The sequence below is a fragment of the Carassius carassius genome, chromosome 43, assembly GCF_963082965.1.
Source record: "Carassius carassius chromosome 43, fCarCar2.1, whole genome shotgun sequence".
NCBI lineage: Eukaryota > Metazoa > Chordata > Actinopteri > Cypriniformes > Cyprinidae > Carassius > Carassius carassius.
Window position 1 is genome coordinate 7,473,050 of NC_081797.1, and position 24,637 is coordinate 7,497,686.

General features: G+C 36.7%; 1 protein-coding gene across 3 annotated transcripts in view; it reads left to right on the top strand.

Moving 5' to 3' along the window:
* Positions 1 to 24,637, top strand: part of LOC132125142 (cytosolic carboxypeptidase 4-like) — a 202,984-nt gene that overhangs the window by 67,592 nt on the left and 110,755 nt on the right. The window contains exons 2-7 of one of the 3 annotated variants that reach the window (XM_059536392.1): positions 3,586 to 3,653; positions 7,410 to 7,473; positions 8,953 to 9,099; positions 10,937 to 11,068; positions 12,597 to 12,690; positions 19,885 to 19,922. In XM_059536392.1, the coding sequence (XP_059392375.1) occupies positions 3,603 to 3,653; positions 7,410 to 7,473; positions 8,953 to 9,099; positions 10,937 to 11,068; positions 12,597 to 12,690; positions 19,885 to 19,922 (526 nt within the window). In that variant the 5' untranslated portion in view covers positions 3,586 to 3,602. Of the gene's footprint in view, positions 1 to 3,281; positions 3,654 to 7,409; positions 7,474 to 8,952; positions 9,100 to 10,936; positions 11,069 to 12,596; positions 12,691 to 19,884; positions 19,923 to 24,637 lie in introns of those variants that run through there. The other 2 variants (XM_059536391.1, XM_059536393.1) reach the window with 2 other exon arrangements.

Sequence of the window (24,637 nt, forward strand, 5' to 3'; positions counted from 1 at the left end):
AATAGTGGTCAATTCAGGCCAACTTTTTGTCAGTCTGGTTATAGGTTTGCAGTGTTGCATTTGTAGGGTGCCTATCCTCGCTTTGATTTCTCTGAACAACATCTTGATCTCATCAGTTGCCCCAGAGCTGTCATCGCCCAGGATTCATGTCCTCTACTTACGTTCAGTTTCCTAAAACAGTGGTAAAAATAGCTGTGTGTTTGCAGCCGGACACAATATTCTTGCTTTGGCCTGATGGGACATTTAAGTCTTCTTCCCCATAATAGTGTAGTTGGCAGATTAAACTGAGCTCATGATTGAGATAATTAAAAGGTCTGAGAGATGAAGAGCAGGTGTACATTTGTAGAGATACTGTGCTGCTTTATTCCCATGAAGGTTCAAAGAGATTGAATAAAAGACTACAAATTGTTGTCATACTGACTCAAATGAAATAATTGTGGATGGACACAAAAGCACCAATAAACTATGATTAAAACTCATTCTATTCAACTAGTTACATTATAGGTCTTTTGAGGCCATACTATAGCTTTTAATTAAGATTCAACTCGCGTTAAATCGCTGCCTTTGAGTCATTGTGTTGAGCCCAACACCTCCAGAACCAGATTTGTGATTTATCTGATTCAAAACATTTGACCTCGAATTAAAAAACAAATAAAAAATTGTCATTGCTAGTTTCTCTCATGAACACTAAAAAGATTTTCATTCAGTAATGATGGAAACTTCTGTATGTTCCTCAAATTAAAATTGTCTTGTGACTTCAGAAGATTATACATCTTATGGACCACTTTTATGACGCATTTTTTAGTAATTTGGAATTTTACAGCACATTTTAATTATGTGGAAACGAGTGGGAAGGATGTTCTCAAAAACTATATGATAGCTAACTTTACGTTTTAAAACACATTTGCGTCAGTGAGTTGGATTCAAGAACCAAGGAATCAATTGGACCGAATTTGTGAGCCATCTGATTCGAAAGATTCAATTCAAAACAAAGATTCATTATAAATTCGCCATCGTGGCTTACTCTTATGAACATTTAATAGATTTTCAGTAAATAATGACGTAAATGGCTGTATGTTCCTCACATGAAATTGTTGTTTGGCTACAGAATTTTATGATCATTTTATGGTGCCTTTTGGTCATTGTAACTTTATACAGCCCACTTTCATTGTATGGAAAAGAGTGGCCCTGCCACAAAAGAAAGGTAAACAGGTTTTGAGCTATAAGAGAGTGAGTTATGACAGAACTTTCATTCCTTTACATAATAGTGGAAGTGCTGTGTGCATGCGCGCCTTTACTTTGAACAAATGACCCAAACCTTCCTACCAAGTTTGAAGGGAGAAACTTTCTTGGCATCGATTACACACACCGTCCTCCCACACACTTTCACCACATGTAGCTTTGCCAAAAAGCTGTCACTCACAAGCTTTGGGATGGCTTAGCTTGCTTTTTTCCAAAACGTCAGCAATTTGTCTTTGCATGATCATGCGCTGAATATGCCAATTCATGCAGTAGCATAACCTTAGAAAGAGAGTGGGTGTAGCATTTAGAGACACAAAACTGTTACAAGTACCAATTATCATCAGTAGTCATTTTGTAGGATTATTGTTATTATAACTAATTAGATTATAATTTTATTATGACATTTTCGAAAACAGGCTATTAACTGAGGTTTCCATATGAGAAAGCTCCATTAACGTGAGTCGTCTAACAGCTACGTGTTTATTCATGCGTGAACGCATGTTTGCGTGTTTATTCCATGTTAAAGCACTTTGTCATATGTTGATGACACTCGTGGTACTGCATGTGGAAAATTATAGCTGTAACATAACTCGAACACAGGCAACTGTACAGTAATAATATCTGAGCCCTGGGAATCTCTATATAGAGACGTTATGACCTGAACCTGCTTTATAGACTGACGCAAACTTCCAGGTATTGATTCGCTCTCATTATTTCGTTTTAGTTGTATGTGCACCCCTTGGAACACAAGTGTATTGTTTTTTATTTTTTTTTAATTTTTTTTATACTGTAGCTCGGGAGACTAAATTTTTAGGTTTGCTTTCTTAAATCCTTTGGAGGAATACAAACAGAAACAAAAGTGACTATTGCTGACATACCTGTACAGTAATTGTGGATGGCATGACCAAGATAAACTAACAAACTATAAAAAAAAACGAGATTGCAACTGTGAAAAATCATACATGTTGCATTTTGATATAAGTCAAAATGTGCACAATGGCTGTGTAAATTCTTTTTTTTTTCATTGTATGTAATATTTTTACACCAATATTTGGTGTAATATTTTTACACCAAAGCAAACAAGTCAATTACATTTTCTTGTTGAAAATTGTCCTCTTTTGAAGTTTTTGGAACTTCTAGTCAATCACATTTGCTTTTGCATGTATTAATCTGCTTAATGTAACTTTGAGCCAATGCACGATTAGCAATAAAGCTGTTATAAGCCTTTTGCTTTTGGTAACACAAACATATATTTTATTGTTTGTTCCTGGCATTAAATGCCTTTTTTTTCTCAGCTAAAAAAAATCTATTCTAAGAATGTTTTGATAATGTCTCTATTAGGTTATTAAAGTGTTATTTCTGAATGTTCTCTGTATGTTCTGAAACAAGTAGAAAGTAACATAGAAAAAGTTCCATAAAGTGTATGTATATGTGTGTATGTGTGTGTGTGTGTGTATATATATATATCATTTAAGGTTCTGTGAACAGTGTCATTGAGTTGTGAAAACATTGCTTCTAAATATTCGCTACGTTAAGGGAATAATCCATTCAAACATTTTTGCAAACATTATGGTGGCATTACTTTTGAATGTTCTCTCTAATGTTTAAAAAGATAAAGTTCAAACAAGTAGTAATGTTAAATCTTCATCCAGAATGTCTAACTAAAACGTTTTGAAAAAAAAAGAAAAAGAAAATGATCATTCTCTTTTTTTTTTTTTTTTGAGAACGCTATTAAAGACCATCTAACATTCTAGTAATGTTTGAGGGAGAGACTTTAACTTTAACAGAACCTTGCCAGAACATTAGCCAAAGTTCTGACAACATTCCCTGTTAGCCAGGATGGCAAAAAAAACACAGCTGTGAGTGTGTCTCCCACACTAATCACGTTCATTTACTCCGTCGAGATTCATTTCAGAGGATAGATCATCTTTATAAAGTCAGTGCCAGACCATGTTTAAGCACAGCTTGACTATATTAGCTCTCTCACCCATGTACACACACTCTCACTCACTTCTCTTCTTTATCTCTCACACACACACACTAGAAGATTCCTCAGCGTCTTGATATCCCTCCAGGCCGTGTCCTCTCTCCTGCTAAATGCTTGGCTCGGTTTAATCCCTGTGTCTCGTCAGGCCCTTTTAATAGGAGCCTCATCTCAATGTCCGTGCACAACTGGAGCAGCCCGCGGGTTTATCTGACGGATATAGAGTTTCAGGCGACAAGCTGAACCCCTCTTGGCTTTAACTGTACCCGTCTGTCTTGTAAAAACGCAGAGGGAGAAGGTGCTGCCTTTGTGTCACTCTAACCTCTCTTTCATTTCTACTTCCTCTTTCTATTCTTCAGCACGATCGAGGCCCACCATGGCTGCGCCGAGCTCCAGTGGACTCGAGGTCCTCATCAGCACATTGCAGGTAAGCGCGCATAGTTTGTGAACAAGTGCATCTGGATTCTATCTCTACTTTGACACGTCAAGGTTAGGAAAGGCCCACAGATTCAGGCAGGTGTGCTGGGAACACTACCCACACATGCAGGACACTTTCCGTGTGATGAGTGAGAAAGATAAATGACATGGTCTCTCAGTACCATAAAAAGTAGCCGGTGGTTAATGTTAACGTTTACTTAGTTTTGAAAAAAAACTTAGTTTTTTGTTACACTAGACAAAACTGCCATGCGATTTGGATTATATTAATAACTAATGGTTAGAGGGAGCAGCATGCAAATGCTTTAGTTGCGATTGCCATTTAGAAATATACCCTTTGCAGACTTCTATGAATAATATAATACCATAAAATGTTCAATTATAGTGAGATTTCATTTGATCAGATCTCTATGAGGTTAGCCGCTCCATATAAAATATAGCAGGTTATTACTGCTGACATCAATTTAAACATTTAAACATGGTATTTGGAGCAGAACTCTTTCTCAACAGATATAAGTATAAATAAATGGACCAAAAAATACTTAAACTATCAGTAAAAGAGAGAGGGCGAGAGATCAATTCTGGTTTAAATTTTAACCGTTAAAAATTAAAAAAAAAGTAAAAAAAAAGTATGAATATCATCAAGTTAGTGTTTTGAAGCCTTTTACATTAACTCCAAAATAATAATTTGTTGCTTACTTTTTTAAATTAGTCTTCCCTTTAATGTAGTATATTGTTCGTTCAGACTGATTCGCGAATGTCGAACGTGCACAAACACGAGGCATATTTTGCATTGTTTTGCTTTTGCACTTTTTTTTGTATATATTTGTATATATCAGTTGCTGCCAATGAGCCGCTGAGGCCTCATATACTCGCAGGAGGGCGACGTGCTGAATTCCCGATAACTTTCTACCTCTCGCATGAAAATCAAACTCAGAAGGGCTGAAATTATTTAGTGTATGCGTCAAAGCGCTTAATTGAGAGTGAAAACCATACGATGAGATTTATTCCCCCTATGTCGATAAGAGCCTTGTAAGGAAAAGTGGAAAAGCGGTTTGGGAGGAAACAAGTGCAGCAATGAGCTCACTGTGATTAAACGCAAGCTTTAAAAGGTTTCTGATATCACCAGAGGAAAAAAAACATATGCAGCTATGAAGGGACAGAGAACGAATTACATTATAGAATTTGAGTGCATATCTAAATGTTATTGTTAAAGCGAATGATCTTAATCATATAATCCTATAAAGGATCACTAGGTTTTTATTTTAATTTAAATTTTTATAACTAGTATAGTGTTCTGATCCATTACATTGTAGCCTGAAGTAAAATATAAAATTATATATTAATATATATGTGACCCTGGACCACAAAACCAGTCTTAAGTCACACGATTATATTCGCAGCAATAGCCAACAATAAATTGTATGGGTTAAAATTATTATTATTATATTTTTTTAACGGTTTTCTGCCCCTAAACACAGTATGGCATCTTTACCTGTACTGCACCCTAGATCCCATGCCGTAAAGCACTTTTGAACGTGACACAAAAGAGCTTTCCTGTTTGGGCAAAAAATGCGTCTCCGTATGTCCTGTCAGTTCAAATAAGGATCCTTTGCAGCTGCTTGGCATTTGCCATGTGGCCTCGGCTCTAAAGAATCGACTCCTTTATTACAACGCAAACTGACAAGGGTAGCTAGTAATACCCTCACGATTATCCACAGCCAGCGTGTCGCCTTCCTCCAGCCATGACTGGCATCAAACGTAGCAATAAGTCCCAAATTCACTGTCCTTGACACGGAGCTGTTGGTGCCTGAAATGGGATTCCTGCTAATTCAAATTGAGACTGACACAGACGCTCAGGGTGCCGTGTCGGAGTTAGTTTTTTTCTTCATATTCTTCATCTGCTTTTCCCTTCCTGTTTTATATCTCTCTTATGACTTGCAGAGGCAGGTCCTGCCTTTGATGTACTAAAGCATTTTGAAGGTGTGTCAGAATAACTTTTAATAGATTTCCTGCGCTATTCAGAATTGTTTGGCCTGAAAGGACCGGCTCCCAGCAAACGCTCTCCTGACTAGCTCCTGCCACCCTCCTAAAAGTTAATGGTGTGCACTAAGAGGTAGTTAATGTTCCTCATTAGAGTATTAAAAATGAATGGGGGATATGAAATGTTTCACTTTCAAGTGGTTCCTGAGTATATACCTGCACTACCTTCTTCCGATTGCCAGATGGGAAACATTAACAGTTTCTGATTGTAGTTTGGCATAGGCGATGCCGGACCAAAAAAGATGTCATTATTCATAATTTCAAGAACCGTTGGATTATTGTGTTAAAAGATTGTTGGGCAAATAATGCTCTAATGATGTGCCAGCTGGCTCTCTAGGCTAGTTATATCTTTAATGTTTAGTTATTAACATGGTTGCATGGAATTAGCCCAGATGGTGATGACAGGCCATGGATTTTCCAAGAATGAGCACACGCTCCGTTCTACTAGTGTGAAAGTTCATCCTCAGTGAGTTGTGGTTTCTTCATTAAAACCAGTCACCTTCAGGGGCAGAAATGAATGGGGATATGGAGCGAAAATGTCACAGAGTGTGTCAAAAATGCCCTGGAAATAAAATTCGGAGGGCTAAAAATGTCCTAATCAGTAACATTTCATATTTTATGTTTCATAGTTAGAGATTTTGAATAAAACATTGGTTTAATTAAGAGATTTGGCATAAATGTGTGTGTTTTTATGCTTTTAGAAAAATTATGCCCTCATGAATGTAAAAAAACAAACAAAAAAACAAAGCAGCTGAAATAAAGTTCAGGCAAAAGTTCCTCCCAAATTCATGTACTAACCCTCAGGTTTTTCCAAGTTTTATGATTTGTTTGCTAACATGTCTAGATGGCTTTTTAGCTTACAATAAAAAGTAATAAAACAACAAGTAAAAATAAATCTAAACTTGCCGTTGTTTTTGCTAAAATAAAATAAATCCTGCAGTATTTTCTACTAGCCAAAATAATTTTTTGTAATTGATTGATTGTTTTGATAGATATAATAAACAACTAATGAAAAATTAGTGCATTATTTGATAGTTTGTAAATAATACTAAAATAACCCTGTGTCCAGAATGCATCTATTATAATAGAGGCAAACAATATGCCTCCACACTTGACTTTTAAAGCATTGTACTGGATGTACTTTCATGCTCTGCAGACACTGGTCTCTTTTGTCAGTTGAATAATGTGGGTAAGAGTGATAGCTCCCTGGCAGGACACATTTCTTTGCGGTGCAGTTGGCTGTGGAGATGCTTAATAGGATTCAATGGCTACTGTCAGAAAGACACGGCCAGCAGAGATGCAGGCAGGACAATGTTGTGTTCTCTCTCTCTTTCTGTCGTTTTTGCCCTATAATGAGAGCTGAAGCTTGAATCCCCAGCTGTGGAGTTCCTTCTCTGAGGATTACAGCCCCCAACCGCCTACCCGTCAACTGCTGCTGCTTTTAACCACGCCGGGGTACAAGTCCCAATGCGTTCTGCAAGTGGACATAATGCCGGAGGATTTTTGCTGTGCCAGCCAGGAAGCACTCAACACTTTATATCTCACATGGGGCGTGAATAGTGATATCATCTGTGAATGCTTTATTGGAGCTGCTTACATTGTTTTGTGGTTGTTGAGCCACATTTTGTTTGGACGCTATAGGAAGTCTTAATGCAGAGGCCAGGTTGAGTTTTTAAGCGTGCTGCTCTTTCCGTTCTCTTTTCAGAATGCTGGAGACAAGGAGAACATGCTGAACATCCTCAACGTCCTGGATGAACTGTTGTCAGCAGGTGAGATGCCCTTTTTTCTACAGCCAAATGTTTTATGTCACATCTCTGCACTGATTGCAAGTGGGCTGGAATTTGTTTCATCGACCAGGAGAAGTGAAACCACTTTGTTTGGCCAATGAAGCCACAGACCAACTTTATATGGGTGTTTTCAACTTTGGGCCCTTGCATGTCCTAGGGATTGATTTGTATGAAGCTAACATATATTTAAACTTTTGGTGAAATATTGAAATATTTATTTGTCATTATTTGTATAATATTTATTTTATATATTCTTTAAATTGTTATAAAAAATATTTATTTGATTGATTTAGGTCTAAAATGGTTTTGAAAATTGTTTACCATGCCTTCACCTATTTATTTTTGCTACATTTCTAATATCGTTTTGTTCTGAACCCAGATTTTCGTCAAAAATATAATGTAGTGTAATATAATAATTATTATCAATTCATATATATATATATATAAAATTTAAGAACTATTTGTATACTATTTATTTTATATGTTCTTTAAATTATTGTTACATTTTTATTTTTTTGATTGATTAGTAGATTGATTTAGGTCTAAAATGATTTAAAAAAAAAAAAGAAAAGTTTTTTATTTTTATTGTATTTGGTTATTAAGTGTGATGCATAACCTGAACAAAAAAAAACACACAAAAAACAAAACAACAATACATAAGGTAAATGGCACATTTCCATTTCCTGTTGAATATGCAAAATGTGTGAATATTATGTTTGTGTGTATTTATACAATACAAAATGCTAGTTATGAAATTAGGACAATCAAGATAACGCAACCATTTTAGTTAAAATAATTGTAAAATATTGTTCTTGCTACATAATACGGATAAGACAATTAAAACTATAAAGATAAGTCAATCACAACACTAAAAATCTCTTGTGAAGTTAAAGATAAACTCTCTACTTGTTCATGCACATTTCAATTTGTCCTCATTTGTATTTCGCTTTGGATAAAAGCGTCTGTTAAATGAACAAATGTACATAAAGTACTTGATTTAAGCCAGGACACCTTGAAGACAGATTTTATTTTATTTTTTTAAATCCACAATAATCCAGAGGCATTACTTTCAAAACCAAATCTTTTAAAGCAGTCTTAATAACATTGAAAATACTGGTGAAAGGAGACGTGACGTCAATACACATTTCTCCCAGGATCTCATTATATAAACTCAACTGTTTCAATGCTGTTTATTTTCATATCTTGGCCTTATTCTTGTCTATCATTCACCAACAAATCTATCAAAAAATACTCTTGTAGGGGTGGAACAGTACCATACTAATCCAGTAATTTGAAATTAATTCACTATAAAGTAATTAGCCAAATTTATTCAAGTTCTGAAAGAAAGTCGAAAATAAACCCAGACATCATCTTGCGATAGCACGCCAGTGGCAAAATTAACGTACGAGTTATCAGCCTAAATTTGACATTTTGTGAAATGGTGGTGGCTGTTTCCTGTAGGCACAGACAGACGGATTCATCACATGATATCGAAAGGAGGCAGCGAGGCCCTGCTGACGGCTCTGGTGAACTCAACCCGCAGCTTCACTCCCAACTACACCATCCTACTGCCGTTGCTGCACCTGCTGGCCAAAGTGGGCTACCGTGGTGAGTGATGAGGAGGCAGGGCTAAGAGAGAAGAGGAGGAGACAAACATTTTTCTTTTATTTGAGTATGATGGTGTTATTTTACTGGTGACAAAACAGGTAAACATTCTCCGGTAAATATTAGGTGCGTCCCAAATCACGTACTTCTAAACAATTCTATGCCCTTTTTGTAGTATAAATAGTGTGAGGAGTGTGTTCACACTGAAAATTGCACTTGAAATACATTGATGATGCACTAAAAAAAAGCGAAAAATATTGGACACATCATTTTTATTTTATTTTAAATTGTAATACATGATCATCTTTAGTCTTTAGTGCTGAGTATTTCTGAGTTAATCGCTGGAGTGCTATAAATGGCACCTCGCCAAAATTAGACGTCTCTAATGTGGCGAATGGCTACAAGTCACATCCCGCCTGCGGATGCAGACAGCATGTGTAGGGTCGCTCTCGGGTCAGGTAAAAATCCTCAATCCTGAGGGGTCAGAGGTCACCATCTGAGCACAGACACAGTCAGTGTTTAGATGTTGTTATTTAAGGAGCGAGGGGGTTTGATCCCTCACAGGATCTCGTGTCTGTCAGAATTCCACTCTTGCACTTTGATGTCTGTCCCAATGAACCCCGGCAACAGGGTGAACCAGTCAAATCAGCAGGGTTTGTTTTCCTTCATCCTCACGACTCTTTGCCATTTAGACAAAACATGTCTAAAAACAAACTCCATCTGTTGAGAGCGTAAACTGGTTCGCAAACAGGATTTTTTGTGTTCAAGCTGTTTTTGTAAGCGCCTGTAGTCATGGTGGGCCTGCAGGATGTTGCGTTTGAATGGTTTCTGTCGCATTCCTCTCTGGGCGGTGGGTTTTTACGGACAACATTTTCCACCCCACACCAACTTTTCAATAATCCATTTGCATTTACAAAGCAGAGACCACTGTCTGTTTCAAATGGTGCAATGATCTGCACTACTTCCAGATTCATAAATAGTTGATGCACTGTATGGAAATACTGTAACTTCCTAGAGTGCTTTCATTACTCTGCTTTTTTCATCTTACAAGGATGGTTCACCAAAACATGAACTATTGTCATCATTTACTCACTGTTATGCTGTTCAAAATATCTGTGACAGTTTCTTTTGTAGAACACAGAAGGAGAAAATGGAATAATGTATTGGTTGCCAATTAATTCTCTTTCTAGCTTCAGATTTTTATGCAAACCATTGTTTTAAGTCAACACAAAGTTGCTTTTGCAACCCATTTGACTTTTCTAATGTGTCACGTGATATGTTAATAATCAGCTTGAAAATCTGTTAGCTTGGGTTTATTGGAAACTGATTATGGAAAAATTGTCTCTGCAAGGTGGTTGGAATCAAGGAGGTTGAAAAAAAGTTACTCTTTTTTATCATTTATATATCGTCTAGATTAGAATTTTAATATTAGTAATTAATAAAAAATTATTTATTTATCCATTTGCTTATTTACTACATTTGTTTATTTACGCATTTTGCACGGTAAATCGTGGAACGTGTATTAAAAAGTAAATATGATTTTATGATTTTGTGTTATCTTGAAACTTGATCTCGTGTATCACTTGGGATCACAGTTCAAATGAATCATATATTTTTAAAATGTGATTTTGAAAGTGGTGATGTCCCTTTGATATCCCAAATTTCCCCATCACACATCCCAGCGAATGTGGTTTTGATCTCCAAACCAAAGCAATCAGTTTCATCGCAGCTGCCAACAGCTCAACATTTTTGTCTTCCCAGATCCATGTAGTGAGCAAAACACTGTCAAAGCAAGACCAATGAATGTCAAAGAGGAGCATCATTTTCTTATTTCCCTCAGATCGTCAGATTGGTCTGAAAGCACAGAAGGCAGATGCAGTTCTGGTGGTTCTGGGTTTGCTGCAGCAGAATAAAGAGAACGCCCGGAGAGCCGCGGCCTGTCTTTGGGTTCTCAGAGTCTTCTGCTCCTCTGGTGAGATCATTTTCACCTTCCTAAGCTACACACTACTCTTGATTTAAAGTAAATGAGATACAGTCAAATAAGCTAAATAATTTTTCTATCTCAAAAACAGTGAGTTTTCAATTTTGCATGAATGATTCTCACTTGGGGTGACAGTATAAATCTTAAAAGGCTAAATAAAAAAATACAAATACATTTTCTTTTCTTTTCTTTGTGCTTTCCTATGCTTCCCTAGGCTGCATTTATTTGAATAAAAAAGTGATATTGTGAAATATTATTACAATTTTAAAGAACTTTTGCTATCTTATGTTATAAAATGTAATTTATTACTCTGATGCAAAGCAGAATTTTCAGCATTATTGCTCTTGAGTGTCACAACAGTTCTGAACAACAGTTTTGCTGCAAATATGTTTTTGAAACATGATAATATATATATAATATAATATATTAATTGTTATCACAATTCTTTGAATAGAAAGAAGAGCATTTATTTTGAATAGGTTTTGTGTTAATATATTTCTCACATTAAATTAATTAAATGCATCCTTGCTGAAGGATTAATTTCTTAACTACTGAATGATAGTGTAATTGAATTGAAAACATAGTAGCATCTAAAATGAATACCTAGCTAGTTTCATAATCCAGTTCGATACTAAAAAGTGTCTCGTTCCATTTTTCATATTTTTACGACTCTACTTTCTACTTGTGTACCTCTGTGGTTTAATTTAATTCCCATAAAATAGCTTCTTTTGATGCGTGTCTGTTCTCTTCTTTGAATCTGTAGTTATTTTCCCATCTTCCATTACACATTTCTAGCTATAAAGTGTTCTGGTGAAATTGCAAACCAAGCGTTAGCACTTATTGTTCTAGAATGCCACTATTACCTTATTTATGCATCTGCCGTATTCAAATCTAACTTGAAGAATATATTGTGATTTTGCTCTGCATGGGGCAGAGGGAGGTTTCCCTCCATCTTTGATTTACTCTTTGTATGCGATTCAACCAGTGGAAAATACGATAATGGGTAACTGTATGCTGTATGCAGTGTGAGGTCTGTTTATCAGTCATGTGCCAGCTATCCTGTGAACGATACTGGCGCAGGAAATTCAGCTCTCAGGTTGTAACTGTAAGAAATGCACCATTCTAAAAAGGCATCCAAAAGTCTTTTTATGCTTTATCATAAAAGTTGAAATATATCTTCTTTTTTTTTAACACTAGACGTATAGTCTGCGTACCCTGGGACACCGAAGAGATTCCACCGCAGCGACCGTCAGTGTTTATGATGCTAGCTAGCCTTGTAGCAAGCACAATGTATTAATAGGAAAAATATCATCTGGGCACATGCCTTGTTTATAAGGGTGAAGTTTGGTCTCTTAAAATTCCCCCTTGAGTCTAAAGTTGTGGAGAACGATCGCCCCTGCTCAAGATTGACGGGGGATCCAGTATACTGCGCTGTGAAATGCAATCTTCAGTAGTGTTGGGTTCAGCAATGTTGCAAAGACGTTTTATTGTTGTGTTAATCACACATCTGGTGTTGTAGTGACCACCGCTGACCTGCTGGGGAAGAACCGAGGGCTGGATGTGGTCTTCAAACTTATGTCTCCACACAGCTCGAAGCACCTACGCACCGTCAAGTGAGTATGCTGATCTTGTCTGACTGTGAGAACAGTTCTGTGTGCTGAAAGCGCTGGTCATTACATTACTCACATGCTTGCTTACATTAGTCTAAATAAAGTGTGCACAACATAGACTGCTCTTATTTTGATATTAAGCTCATTACAATTTACTATCGTAAGGTATTAAATATAATATATTTGAAATAGACTTAAACTCTGATCATACCACTATTTTTTTGCATTTTTTTTTTTTATATTTCTCCATTTTAAATCAATTTGATCATGTAAAGTGGCCATAGATGGATTGTTGTATTTATAAAAATAAATTTAAAACATTATTATTATTATTATTATTATTATTATTATTATTATTATTATTATCACTTAAGTTCTAATGTGGGTTTAGCATCCAAAATTATTATCATCAATAATAATAATACTAATATTAATATTAATAATAATATTAATAATAATAATAATAATAATAATAAAATGTATAATGTATTTTTATAAATGCATTAATCCATATATGGTCACATCATATGATCAAATTAATTTTAAATGGAGAAATGTCTATTTATTAATGAACCCTATTATTATTATTATTATTATTAATTATTAAATAGTATTATTAATATTATTATTATTAATAATAATATTAGAAGTAATACTACTACTACTACTAATAATAATAATATAATAAAATGCAATGAAATAAAAAAAAATATTCTAAACCCAAATTAGAACTAATGTAAAGAATTAATATAGTTTAATAAAATTAATATTATTATAATTCTGCCTATTATTACTATAGTTTAGCCCTACTACTACTACTACTGTTTTTTTTATAATAAATATAAATATTTTAACTTTGATTTGATTGATTGATTGATATATCCACAAACTTGCTGATCATGTGTTTTCCCTTTAAAGGAAAGTGGGTGGGTTCTTTAGAAATTAGCAGGTGACTGTAGGGGGTTATGTGTTTATATGTGCGACGCAAGCGACATATTATCAAAGCCGAAATGCTTTGTCATAAGCTGCAGCCGTCGGTGCACTGGCGATGTATAATTAGTGTCTTATATTGTAACTCATAGATCAAATCCAGTCCTGGGAAATTTGCATGCACAGTACAACTCATTTATAACAAGCCTGCTCATTGAAATGCTCAGAAGATTCTTGTTTACTGGGGTTTGGCAACTGTGCGCTGCATAGATATGTGTTAGCCGGATGCTGATTGGCAGTTACTAGCCTAACTTGGGTGCTTGACCTGCAGTGACAGGAAATGAATTCCCACATGAAGTGTGCTGCACTTTTGGAGTGTGTCCTGATGCTGCACAGAGCAGCAAACCCTGATCCAAGCTGCGTTCCCATTCATAGGGTCCCTAGTATTCACTGCTCCCTACATACTTTGTAGGGGGAATATAGTTGGAGAAATATAGTGTGTGGTATGCCTGTCTGTGCTAGACCCTGAAGCACCAGGCTTTCTCGCCTCATTCTCTTGTTAATTTGGTGCTCACTGCCAACAGGTTAAGTGAAGCATCAGTGTCTATTTGACGGCCTGACCAATTAGTGGCCAGAGCTTCTCCTGCTCTTAAATCGTAACTAAAGTCTAGAGATAGTCAATGCCTCTGCGGACTTGTGCGATAACCTAAGGACCCTCTCTGGCTGCTTAACTCCAGGAGCACAGCTCTGTGAGGTAGATAAAGTCAAATTAAACTGCAATATTGAATGTAAGACTCAAACTGGATTACACCCATATCTGATACGTGTGTTTGATGGCTTGGTGCACATGCAGATTTTCTTCTCTAGTGCGTCCATGTCAGGATTCCCACAGGACGGGAAGTGTACAGGAGAGCGAGAATTGTAATTAGATGGAATTCTGCTGTAATCCGCTGTGTGTGTGCAGGGAGCTATCAGAAACCCGATATGGAATCGGTCCAGTTTTTCGACAGTTGGCAGGAGTAAGAACAGCGCCCTCTCTAGGCTCTCCACAGTTGCCTGACGGGGCTTGTCTGATGCCAACGGCATGTGTGCTGTGGTTTATCTACCACATGATGATATTTGCAACCGTTTCGAAACCAGAAAGTCTTTCACATTACTGTTTCAGACTTTCAGCAGAAGGAAACTTATCTGTCAGTCATTATAAGCTGCCATTGTCCAGTTTGGTTAAAATAAAGAAGCTGTGATTTCTTTCCGCGGGTCTAAAGTTCACAAGTGTCACTTTTAAAATGCTTTATTCTAGCTTCATGCAATATTTTTTTATCCATACTTGAATCAGGGATAGTTTCATGAAAAAAAGCAACATTTTGAGCTAAAAGCCCATATGCCAGTGAAAATGGAAAACTTTGTCAATGGCAGAGAAACATCCCTTTAATAATAATATTAGAGGGATAGGTCACCAAAAATACAATTTTTATTATAAACTTTCTTCTGTTAAACACAAAAGATGATACAGTATTTATTTAAGAATGTTGGGTAACCAAACCATTGACGGTAGCCATTGACTTCCATAGAATTTTCTTTCCATACTGTAAAAGTCAATGGCTACCATCAACTGTTTGGTTACCCAACATTCTTCTTTTGTGTTTAGAACAACCTGAGGGGATAACAATGACAAGTGGAATAAAATATGTCCGCTTTTATTATAATAAATAAATCAAGTATTAATAACAATTACAGTAATAATAGTAATTATAAATACATTAACTCTAAATACATTATTATTGTTTTCATTATTATTTTTATTATGATCATTTTATTTGTATTGTTATTCCTATTAATATTCATATTTCTTTAACTTATGTTATTAATTAAATATGTTCATAAAATAAAAGTTATACAATGATTGTGTGTACATGTACCTGCAATTTTATTTATTTATTTTCTGCAAATGTCACTTTAGGCTCTCTGTAACATGCAGTATTTCAGTTTAAGCGAGAATATCATTTTCAACATGGCCAGAGATGTTTTTCTGGGACATGTTTTTCTTTTTGTTTTGTTATTGTGTATTTCATCTTTTAAACCCTACAATGATTTGATCGGCCTGGGAAAGTTGCACTTTCAGATCCAGTATCCCTTTTCTCAGAACTGTTTTGGCCACGCACTTGAAAGCATATAACTCTGTGATACAAACTTGGGTTAAAATCAGTAGTGTGCTGCAAAGATTTTAAATCCACGTTGAGAATTTCTCTCTGTTCAATCTCTAATGAATATGAAAACAATACTCGGTGCACAGGCAGAACAGATCAACAGATCTTCCATATTGTCAAATTTGTCTGCTGGCTTTCTGCTGACAGCTCGGCCTCATAGCTCAAATCCCTGTGGAACATCTGCGCACTGATGCTCGTAGTCCTACCGTCTGATTTCAAAGAAGCGACAAGCCGTTAGCTTGGGGAAACAATGGCATTTGCCTGCCTCCGAAATTGCAATACGCCACTGTTTGCATTAATGTCAGCAGCATGACTCAAAGACTCCGACAGCGGCAGAGGAGAGATGATATGATTTCTTTATGGAGCTCCCAGTGTCCACAAACAGAGAGGCTGCGGGCAAAGCGGATTGACTGTCTTGAGGACAGAATGGTGGTTTTGCGTCAGCGAGCTGCTGTCTGCTCCACCGCTGGGCTGTTTGTGCTCTCTTGCGGTTAGTGAACAGGGAGTGACATATTGTCTCTGTGATGGAGACTTAACAATGTTGTGCACTGTAGGGGTCCGGCTACATACTGCTGTAAGTCAAAGAGCTTTTCAAGATTTACCATGCCATGGTGTGACCATAGAAACAGAGAGATAAAACCTTGCTTTAAAGTCTACAGTATCTATCTGTCTGTCTGCCTGCTTGCCTGCCTGCCTGCCTGCCTGTCTGCGTGTCTGTCTGTCTGTCTGTCTGTCTGCCTGCCTGCCTGCCTGCGTGTCTGTCAATCAGTCTGTCTGTCAATCAGTCTGTCTGCTGTGTGTCTGTCTGCGTGTCTGTCTGCCTGCCTGTCTGTCTGCCTGCGTGTCTGTCTGTCTGCGTGTCTGTCAATCAGTCTGTCTGTCTGTCTGTCTGTCTGCCTGCGTGTCTGTCTGTCTGCATGTCTGTCTGTCTGTCTGCCTGTGTGTCTGTCTGTCTGCCTGTGTGTCTGTCTGTCTGTCTGTCTGTCTGTCTGCCTGCGTGTCTGTCAATCAGTCTGTCTGTCTGTCTGTCTGCCTGCGTGTCTGTCTGCCTGCCTGTCTGTCTGTCTGCCTGCGTGTCTGTCTGTCTGCGTGTCTGTCTGTCTGTCTGTCTGTCTGTCTGTCTGTCTGCGTGTCTGTCTGCCTGCCTGTCTGTCTGTCTGCCTGCGTGTCTGTCTGCCTGCGTGTCTGTCAATCAGTCTGTCTGTCTGTCTGTCTGTCTGCCTGTCTGTCTGCGTGTCTGTCTCTCTGCGTGTCTGTCTGTCTGTCTGTCTGCGTGTCTGTCTGTCTGTCTGTCTGTCTGTCTGTCTGTCTGCCTGCGTGTCTGTCTGTCTGCCTGTCTGTCTGTCTGTCTGCCTGCGTGTCTGTCTGTCTGCGTGTCTGTCAATCAGTCTGTCTGTCTGTCTGCCTGCGTGTCTGTCAATCAGTCTGTCTGTCTTTGTGTCTGTCTGTGTGTCTGTCTGTCTGTCTGCGTGTCTGCCTTGTCTGTCTGTCTGCCTGCGTGTCTGTCTGTCTGCGTGTCTGTCAATCAGTCTGTCTGTCTGTGTGTCTGTCTGTCTGCCTGTCTGTCTGTCTGCCTGCGTGTCTGTCTGTCTGCGTGTCTGTCTGTCTGTCTGTGTGTCTGTATGTCTGTCTGTCCTATTGTTCTATCATTATTTTTGGTTCATTTGTTCTTTCTACCATTGATTCTATTATTCTGTTGTTTTATCAATCTTTCTGTCACTCATTCTTTTGTGTGCTTTGATGTTTGTTTGTTTGTTCTGTCTGTCTTCTGTCTGTCCTACCATTCTGAAGTTTTTGGTTCTGTTCATCATATGTTCTATCATTTATTCCATCATTCTATTATCGATCAATCATTCTGATAGAATCATTCATTCTATCGGTCAGTTTATATGCTGTTTGTGCTGTCTGTTGTCTGTCCTGTCATTCTATCATTCTTTTGTTTCATTCATTTTCGTTCATTCTGTCTGTCAGTCTGTTGTTTTCATTGGTACTGTCTGTTGTTAAATCTGTTGTTCATTCATTTCTATGCTATGTCTCTGTCTGTATGTCAATCAATAATTCATGACATCTGTCTATGTGACTCTGGACCACAAAACCAGTCATAAGGGTCAATTTGTTTGAAATTGAGATTTATGCATCATCGGAAATCTGAATAAACTTTCCAGTGATGTATGGTTGTTATGATAGGACAACATTTGGGGGTGCAATGATATATGATATGTACGGTAGGAAATTTACAAAATATCTCCATGGAACATGATCTTTACTTAATATTCGAATGATTTTTGGCATAAAATAAAAATCAATAATTTTGACCCATACAATATATTGTTGGCTATTGCTATAAATATAACCGTGCTACTTATGACTGGTTTTGTGGTCCAAGGTCACATACTTTATGTTTGCACTATGTATCATTTTTTCGTTCAGTATATTGTTTTTTTTTATGCTTCTTTTGTTTTATTGTCTGTACTGTATGTTGTTCTCATTCCTTTAAGGGATATTTCACCCCAAAATGAAAATTCTGTCATTAATTACTCACCCTCATGTTGTTCTAAACCCGTACGACCTCAGTTCATCTTCAGAACACAAATTAAGATATTTTTGATGCATTCTGAGAGTTCTCTGACCCTTCCATAGACAGCAATGTATTTAACACAATCAACATCCAGAAACGTACCAAGGAGATCGGTAAAATAATCCATGTGACATCAGGGGTTCAACTGTAATTTTACGAAGCTATGATAATACTTTTTTGTTTGCAAAAAAAAAAACAACAACAACGTCACATGCATTATTTTATCAATCTCCTTGCTATGATCTCCTTACTCACTCAGTCTGTCTGTCCATCTATAAATTCATCTAAAATCAATTCTAAACTTTCAGGGTTATCAGGGCCACATTCTTTCTTTTTATTCTGAAATTACAGTCAAGTGACTGTTTCCTTATATTCAATGCAGTACATACTGTTTGCTATACCACAATTCAGTTAATTTTATGTGGAACATTCACCAGATGGTCCGGGAACCGACTGTTTGAGTCTGAGACTACATACACAGCAAACATAGCAGTCTGATAGTTGAATGACAAGGGCAGCATTTAAAGCCAAATACCCCATGTAGATAATAGGCCCAGTGCTGTTGCTCACAATGCATGTGCTTTCCACACACGTGGTGTTGACATCGATCTGCTCGGTGTCTCGTCTTGATCCCAGCGGCGATGATAGCGCAGTCCATCGCTGCAGTGTGACCCCTATCAAAAACTCTCTGAGATGACTCCTATTGTGACGTGATGAGTCGAAATTGGCTTGATAATATTGTTTGTGCAGATTCCACAAAGGAGACTTTTGTGCTGCAAATGCGAAGGACCAAGATTTGTGTTTTTTTTTTCAGAGGGTTTTCAGAATAGCAGTGATTAATGATGTGAAATGAGATGTTAGAATAGTATGTCTTCTACAGTGATAAATGGGATTCACACAAGGAGAACATGCATCTGGCTCTAAAAAAACCAATAATAACTCTGGTTTTTGGGTTTGGGCTATGTTTTGCTGGGCTAATTGGAAAGTCATTCTTTGGCTCGGTTTTAAATTGACCACTTGACTTGGTCTTACACAACAACACATGCACCAACATGTAAATGAAGAAAGCAGAAGGCCTTTCTTTCTTTCTTTCTTTTTCTTTGCTAAGCTTTCTCTTAATTTTTAGCCCCGGCTTTTCCATCTCAGAAGCTCAGAAATGTAGCTTGCTCTCTGCCCATATTTCAAGGCATTGGATTTTGTCAACCCGACAGACCGGTGGTGATATTTATTGGCAGATTGTTGCAAAGTCATTTATAATTATTCTACGTTCACCCTGCACATATTGGATAGAGGAATATGGAGACTGCCGAATCAGCAACACTTTCACTGCTCATGATCACAATGACAGGAATATATATATATATATATAGAAGTGGCAGCCTCTTTGGAGAGGGGTAGAATAGTGTGCACATGACACAACTGCAAAAATGAAATGCTACATATACATTTTTGAATGTCATATGTGTTTCTGTTTTTTCACAGGGCGGCCGTCGACGCTTTTGCTGCAATGTTATGCTCAAGTAAGTGTCTTCTGCTTTAACTTTTGTGAACACAGGGCAACACAATCATGTTTCTCCCAGCGTGCTTTGCTCCATAGCTTTGTTCCAAAGGTTTGCTGTTCAGATAGCTCTCTCTCTCTCTCTCTCTCTCTCTCTCTCTCTCTCTCTATATATATATATATATATATATATATATATATATATATATAGTAAATAATATTGTAAATAAAATCGAGGATTAGCAGATCCATTTATCCATCCCAATGCTCCTGTGTTTTAATCACGCTACCTGCAGGTCATTTATCATCCTGCAGGGGGCAGTGTGACTCTGTGAGTCCCATCCTGCTCTCTCTCATTGAGAACACAGCCGCTGCACCTGTTGATTCTCTGCAGTCAGCGAGCCTGTGAATAACGTAATGCTCTGTGGGCCTTTTAGGAGCCTCCTCTAAAAGAAACACGTCTGGCCGGTGATGCCGCAATTAATTCTCCTCCGTCCAGCGAAACTAAATAGTCTGTGCCTTATGTCTGCACGCTTATTATTTCTCCGGAGGACGTCGCGAGCGCTTGATAATCATCTAACGTGGCCGTATTTCCTCCAGCGAGCTTCACAGAAGAACTGTCATGTTTTCTACACATCAAATCTGCGCTGCGGCAGTGATTGCAAGACGCCAAATCTCCGGAGTTCACGATGACAGGACATTTCTATACTCGGAGACTTCATATTCCACTGTAAAACTCCTAGAAATCTTTTGGCTATATTAGCAGCACCAGAAATCCTTCAAAAAGTCCAAGTTCGATAGAAACCATCGCAGACATTATTTCAGATTGCTGTATTTGTGCAAGTCAGAGAACTGCAGTGTTTGTTTAAGCTCATGACTCCCATACTGGGAGATCAGGAGGGATAACGTTACAAGCCAAAGAAGTATACACAACATAGTTTCGGCTCTCCATTTTAAAACATTATTCCCATAGCTTCGGAAATAGGCTTCCCAGAACACTGTGAAAGTTTTGTTATTTTCCCCTCATTTCCTTTTGTAATTCCATCAGCAATTGTTTTGCGCGCATGTGGAGGTAAATACCGTTGACCTTCATGTAGCAAACTCTCCCGCCGATGGCCTCCATTAGATGCACTGAGTGCACAGCTCGATTGGCTGCTCTCCAACCCCTTCATTAGAAGCAAGGAGACTTTGGACCGAGAGTCCTGCAAACTCCCTCACATGGCCCCCTGCCCCTTTTCCGAGCATCTTCGGCTGGAGAGATTTATAGAGGAACCAGCTGAATACTGAGATTGGAGGATTTCTTTTAAAACAGGGAGAGTGGAAATTCTTTTGACAGTTTCGCAGGCGGGCTTTCAAACATTGATTTAATAATGTCACTTCAATCCTGGAAAGAGATCAGTGGCAGTCACACAGTGAATCTCCTGCTCCGATAGATAGATAGATAGATAGATAGATAGATAGATGGCAACCAAAATGAGCTACAATTAAAATGGCATTACAATTCATCAAGTTCCATTTGGAATAATACCAAATGGCCATTTAATGATAACTGTTTCTCGTGCAACTGTTTTAGATGTTTGTGAATTCCCATAGGTGGACTTATAAATAGAGGTATTTTTTGTACCCATGACTTATGCAAACGTTTTTACTTGTACGCATGAAACTATCCACTTCACCAGTAGCATTGTGAAGAGCTGTTTTCTGTTTAAAATGCTATTAGTGAATCATTTCTGAAAGCAGAAAGCAGATCAACATGAAGTAGTTGGTCCCAAAAGATTCAAAGTTTAGTGCAGTGCAGCAAACATTTAGTTTATTTGAATAAGCAGTTTGGTTAAGGGTTTCTGCTGATAGATAAACAAGTGACTGTGTTTTTATTTATTTATTATATATATATATATATATATATATATATATATATATATATATATATATATATATATATATATATATATATATTTGATTATTCTTAATCAAAGCAATACAGTCAGAGGGGATGGGTGAGTCCAGTTTATTTGAATCTAATTGTTTATGTTTGCTATGTATAATTACAAATATTTGTTTATTATTATTATAATTACATTATTATTTTATATTAATGTTATTATTCATTTTATGTATGCTATATTTAATTTTTTATATTTTCATAATTTCGTTATTTTATATTTACGTTATTACATTATATTGTATAAATATATATATTTTTTACTTTATATTATATTATTTTTATTTTTGTATTTTTTATAGTTTTATTTTTATTTCTATTGATATTGTAACATTTTTATCATTAATTAGATATTATTTTACATTTTTATTTATTTTTATTTGTAGATTATCGTAAAAATATTTTTTATTTTGTTTGATTATAAGGCATATTTGCATTTTTATTTTTACAGATAAGATCTCATTATGATATATAGTATAATCTAAGTATTTTTATTGTATTGTTCCAGTATTGCTTTGTTAGCTTAGCAACATGCTAATGCCAATCTCTAGCAGACAACAAACACACAAAGTCTTGAAACTCGAAACTTTGTCATAAAAGTGTAAAGTTAATTTGGTTGCTAAGATACAGATACTTAGCATTAACAAAGAATTGCATTCCTGGTGTTTTATTGCTTCTCATTCAATGTTCTCAATTAGAATTGACCGGAAATGTTGTACATTTAAGATGGAAACCTAACTGTCACAGTAAGAGGAGGGAAAATATAGTAACAAATGTTAGATTCGATCTTCTTGTTTTTTTTTTTTTTACTTCAGTAGTCATTTAAAAAAACAACAAATCAAAATGTTCACGATATACTGATTGACAACATGCACAATAAGGGGTGCTATGAGACACAACCGTGCTTACCTCAGGCACCAGACCTGTCACTGGCTTAAAGAACGGAAATGAAGTCTTTGCCCAGAGTTTTGCCTGCCTTGTTTTTGATCTCATTTAACCTTTTGCTCCATACTAAGAAATCTTTTCGCTCTGACAGGCAGAGTCACATGCTTTTTTGTTCCCTCTCCATCATCCCAGTGTTACTGCATTCTGTTGATGTGGCTCTTTAGTGCCCGAATGATGTATGTTCTTATTACATTTTATTAATAAACAGCACAACAGAGCATGACATGAGAAACTGAGAGCGAAAGAGAGGTCAATTTGAACATGAATGATACATACAGATGCTTCCAATAAAAATAATTACTGTTTCTAACATGCTAGCTAGCAAAACATGTTTTTTTTTTCTACCAAAAACAAATCTTGCGTGTATTCAAATGAACACGGTGTTCTTTGTTAAATGGATGTCATCCTCTTTGATGTCAGCCTCTTTAATTATTCAGGAGCCTTCTGGACAAAGGACTTGGAAGGAATGATGACGATGAATGATATGCATATTTTTTGGTACATTAAGACCCAGACAAATAATAATGCTACTGCGCATGAGCAAGGTTTTTTATTTGTTTAGTTATTTTTTCCTCTGCCTAGACTCTTCATAATGAACAAAAGTTGCATCATTTCTTCAATGTTACTAACACTGTAAGCATAGCCCAGCTGAAAAAAAAAAACCCCTGCATATGCTAGTAAGGTATGTTTTGACGCTGGGATGCTGGTCCTTTTGCTGGTGTTTGCTGGTCCTTTGCCAGCACATGACCAGCATAAACCAGCATCCCAGTGTCAAAACCTACCTTATCGGCATTTGCTTTTTTTTTTTCAACTGTGAGTTTTTACCAACAAAAGTGTAGCACAAGATAAAAATGCTGCTAAACTGTCTTTCTGTGCATAGCACACATACGTCTGCAAGATGTCTGTTAAAGATCTCTTGATCTGGAAAGCATCTGCTGTCTACAAACGTCTGACAGATGTCTTTCAGACATCTAATAGACATCTATTTGACATCTAAAAGGAAACGTCCTATAGACGTATTGCAGATGAGCAAACACTCAAAAAAATACGTCTTGCAGATGTAAATGCACACGTCAAATATATGTATCCGAGATGTACGTGTGCTATCACGGTAGTGAATCAGTTTGTTCAGATGATTCAAACAGAAATGATTCAGTGATTCATTTTGATTCGGAGTTTGACATCTTGTTTCTTTTTAGAGCAAACATGTAGCTTTAGCTGTTAGCAGTTTCTAATGTAGCTAGCTATGATTAGCCCTTAGCTCGGTAAGTTCTGGTTGTCTGGTAAGCATATTCTAACAAAACATTTTAGCCTGTCAGACTGAACATCTTAATTTCTGTAAATACATTTTCCATCAAGTACTGGTGTAGTAGGCCTGCATCAAAACATGCTGCTAACTCATGTTCTAGTAATTTATTTTTTCATATTGTAACACTGATTCATTTAGTTTCGATGGTTTAATTTAGTGAACTGATTCAAACAAATGATTTACTGATTCCCAAAGGTCTGCATGCATTATTTTGTATTTTAATAGCAAAATATTTAGTTGTAGGTTTAAGAGTTTGTAGTATAGCTAACTACTGTCATTATGATTAGCATTTAGCTTTAAAAAAGCTAAGTTTATAGCTTTTTCAAACACTGTTTGCCAGACGTTTTTATTTTACAAACATTTTAATTGATATATACTTGCTGTAAATATCAAGTCAGCAGTTTTTCAGTAATATAAACTCTAATAAATTCATAAGGTAAGGTTACATTAGCCAATTTTTGGCAAAATGTTTTGGCCTTAAGTAAAAAAAATAAAACAAATACTGGATTTAACTTCCTAAAATTTGCAAATAAATGCTAAA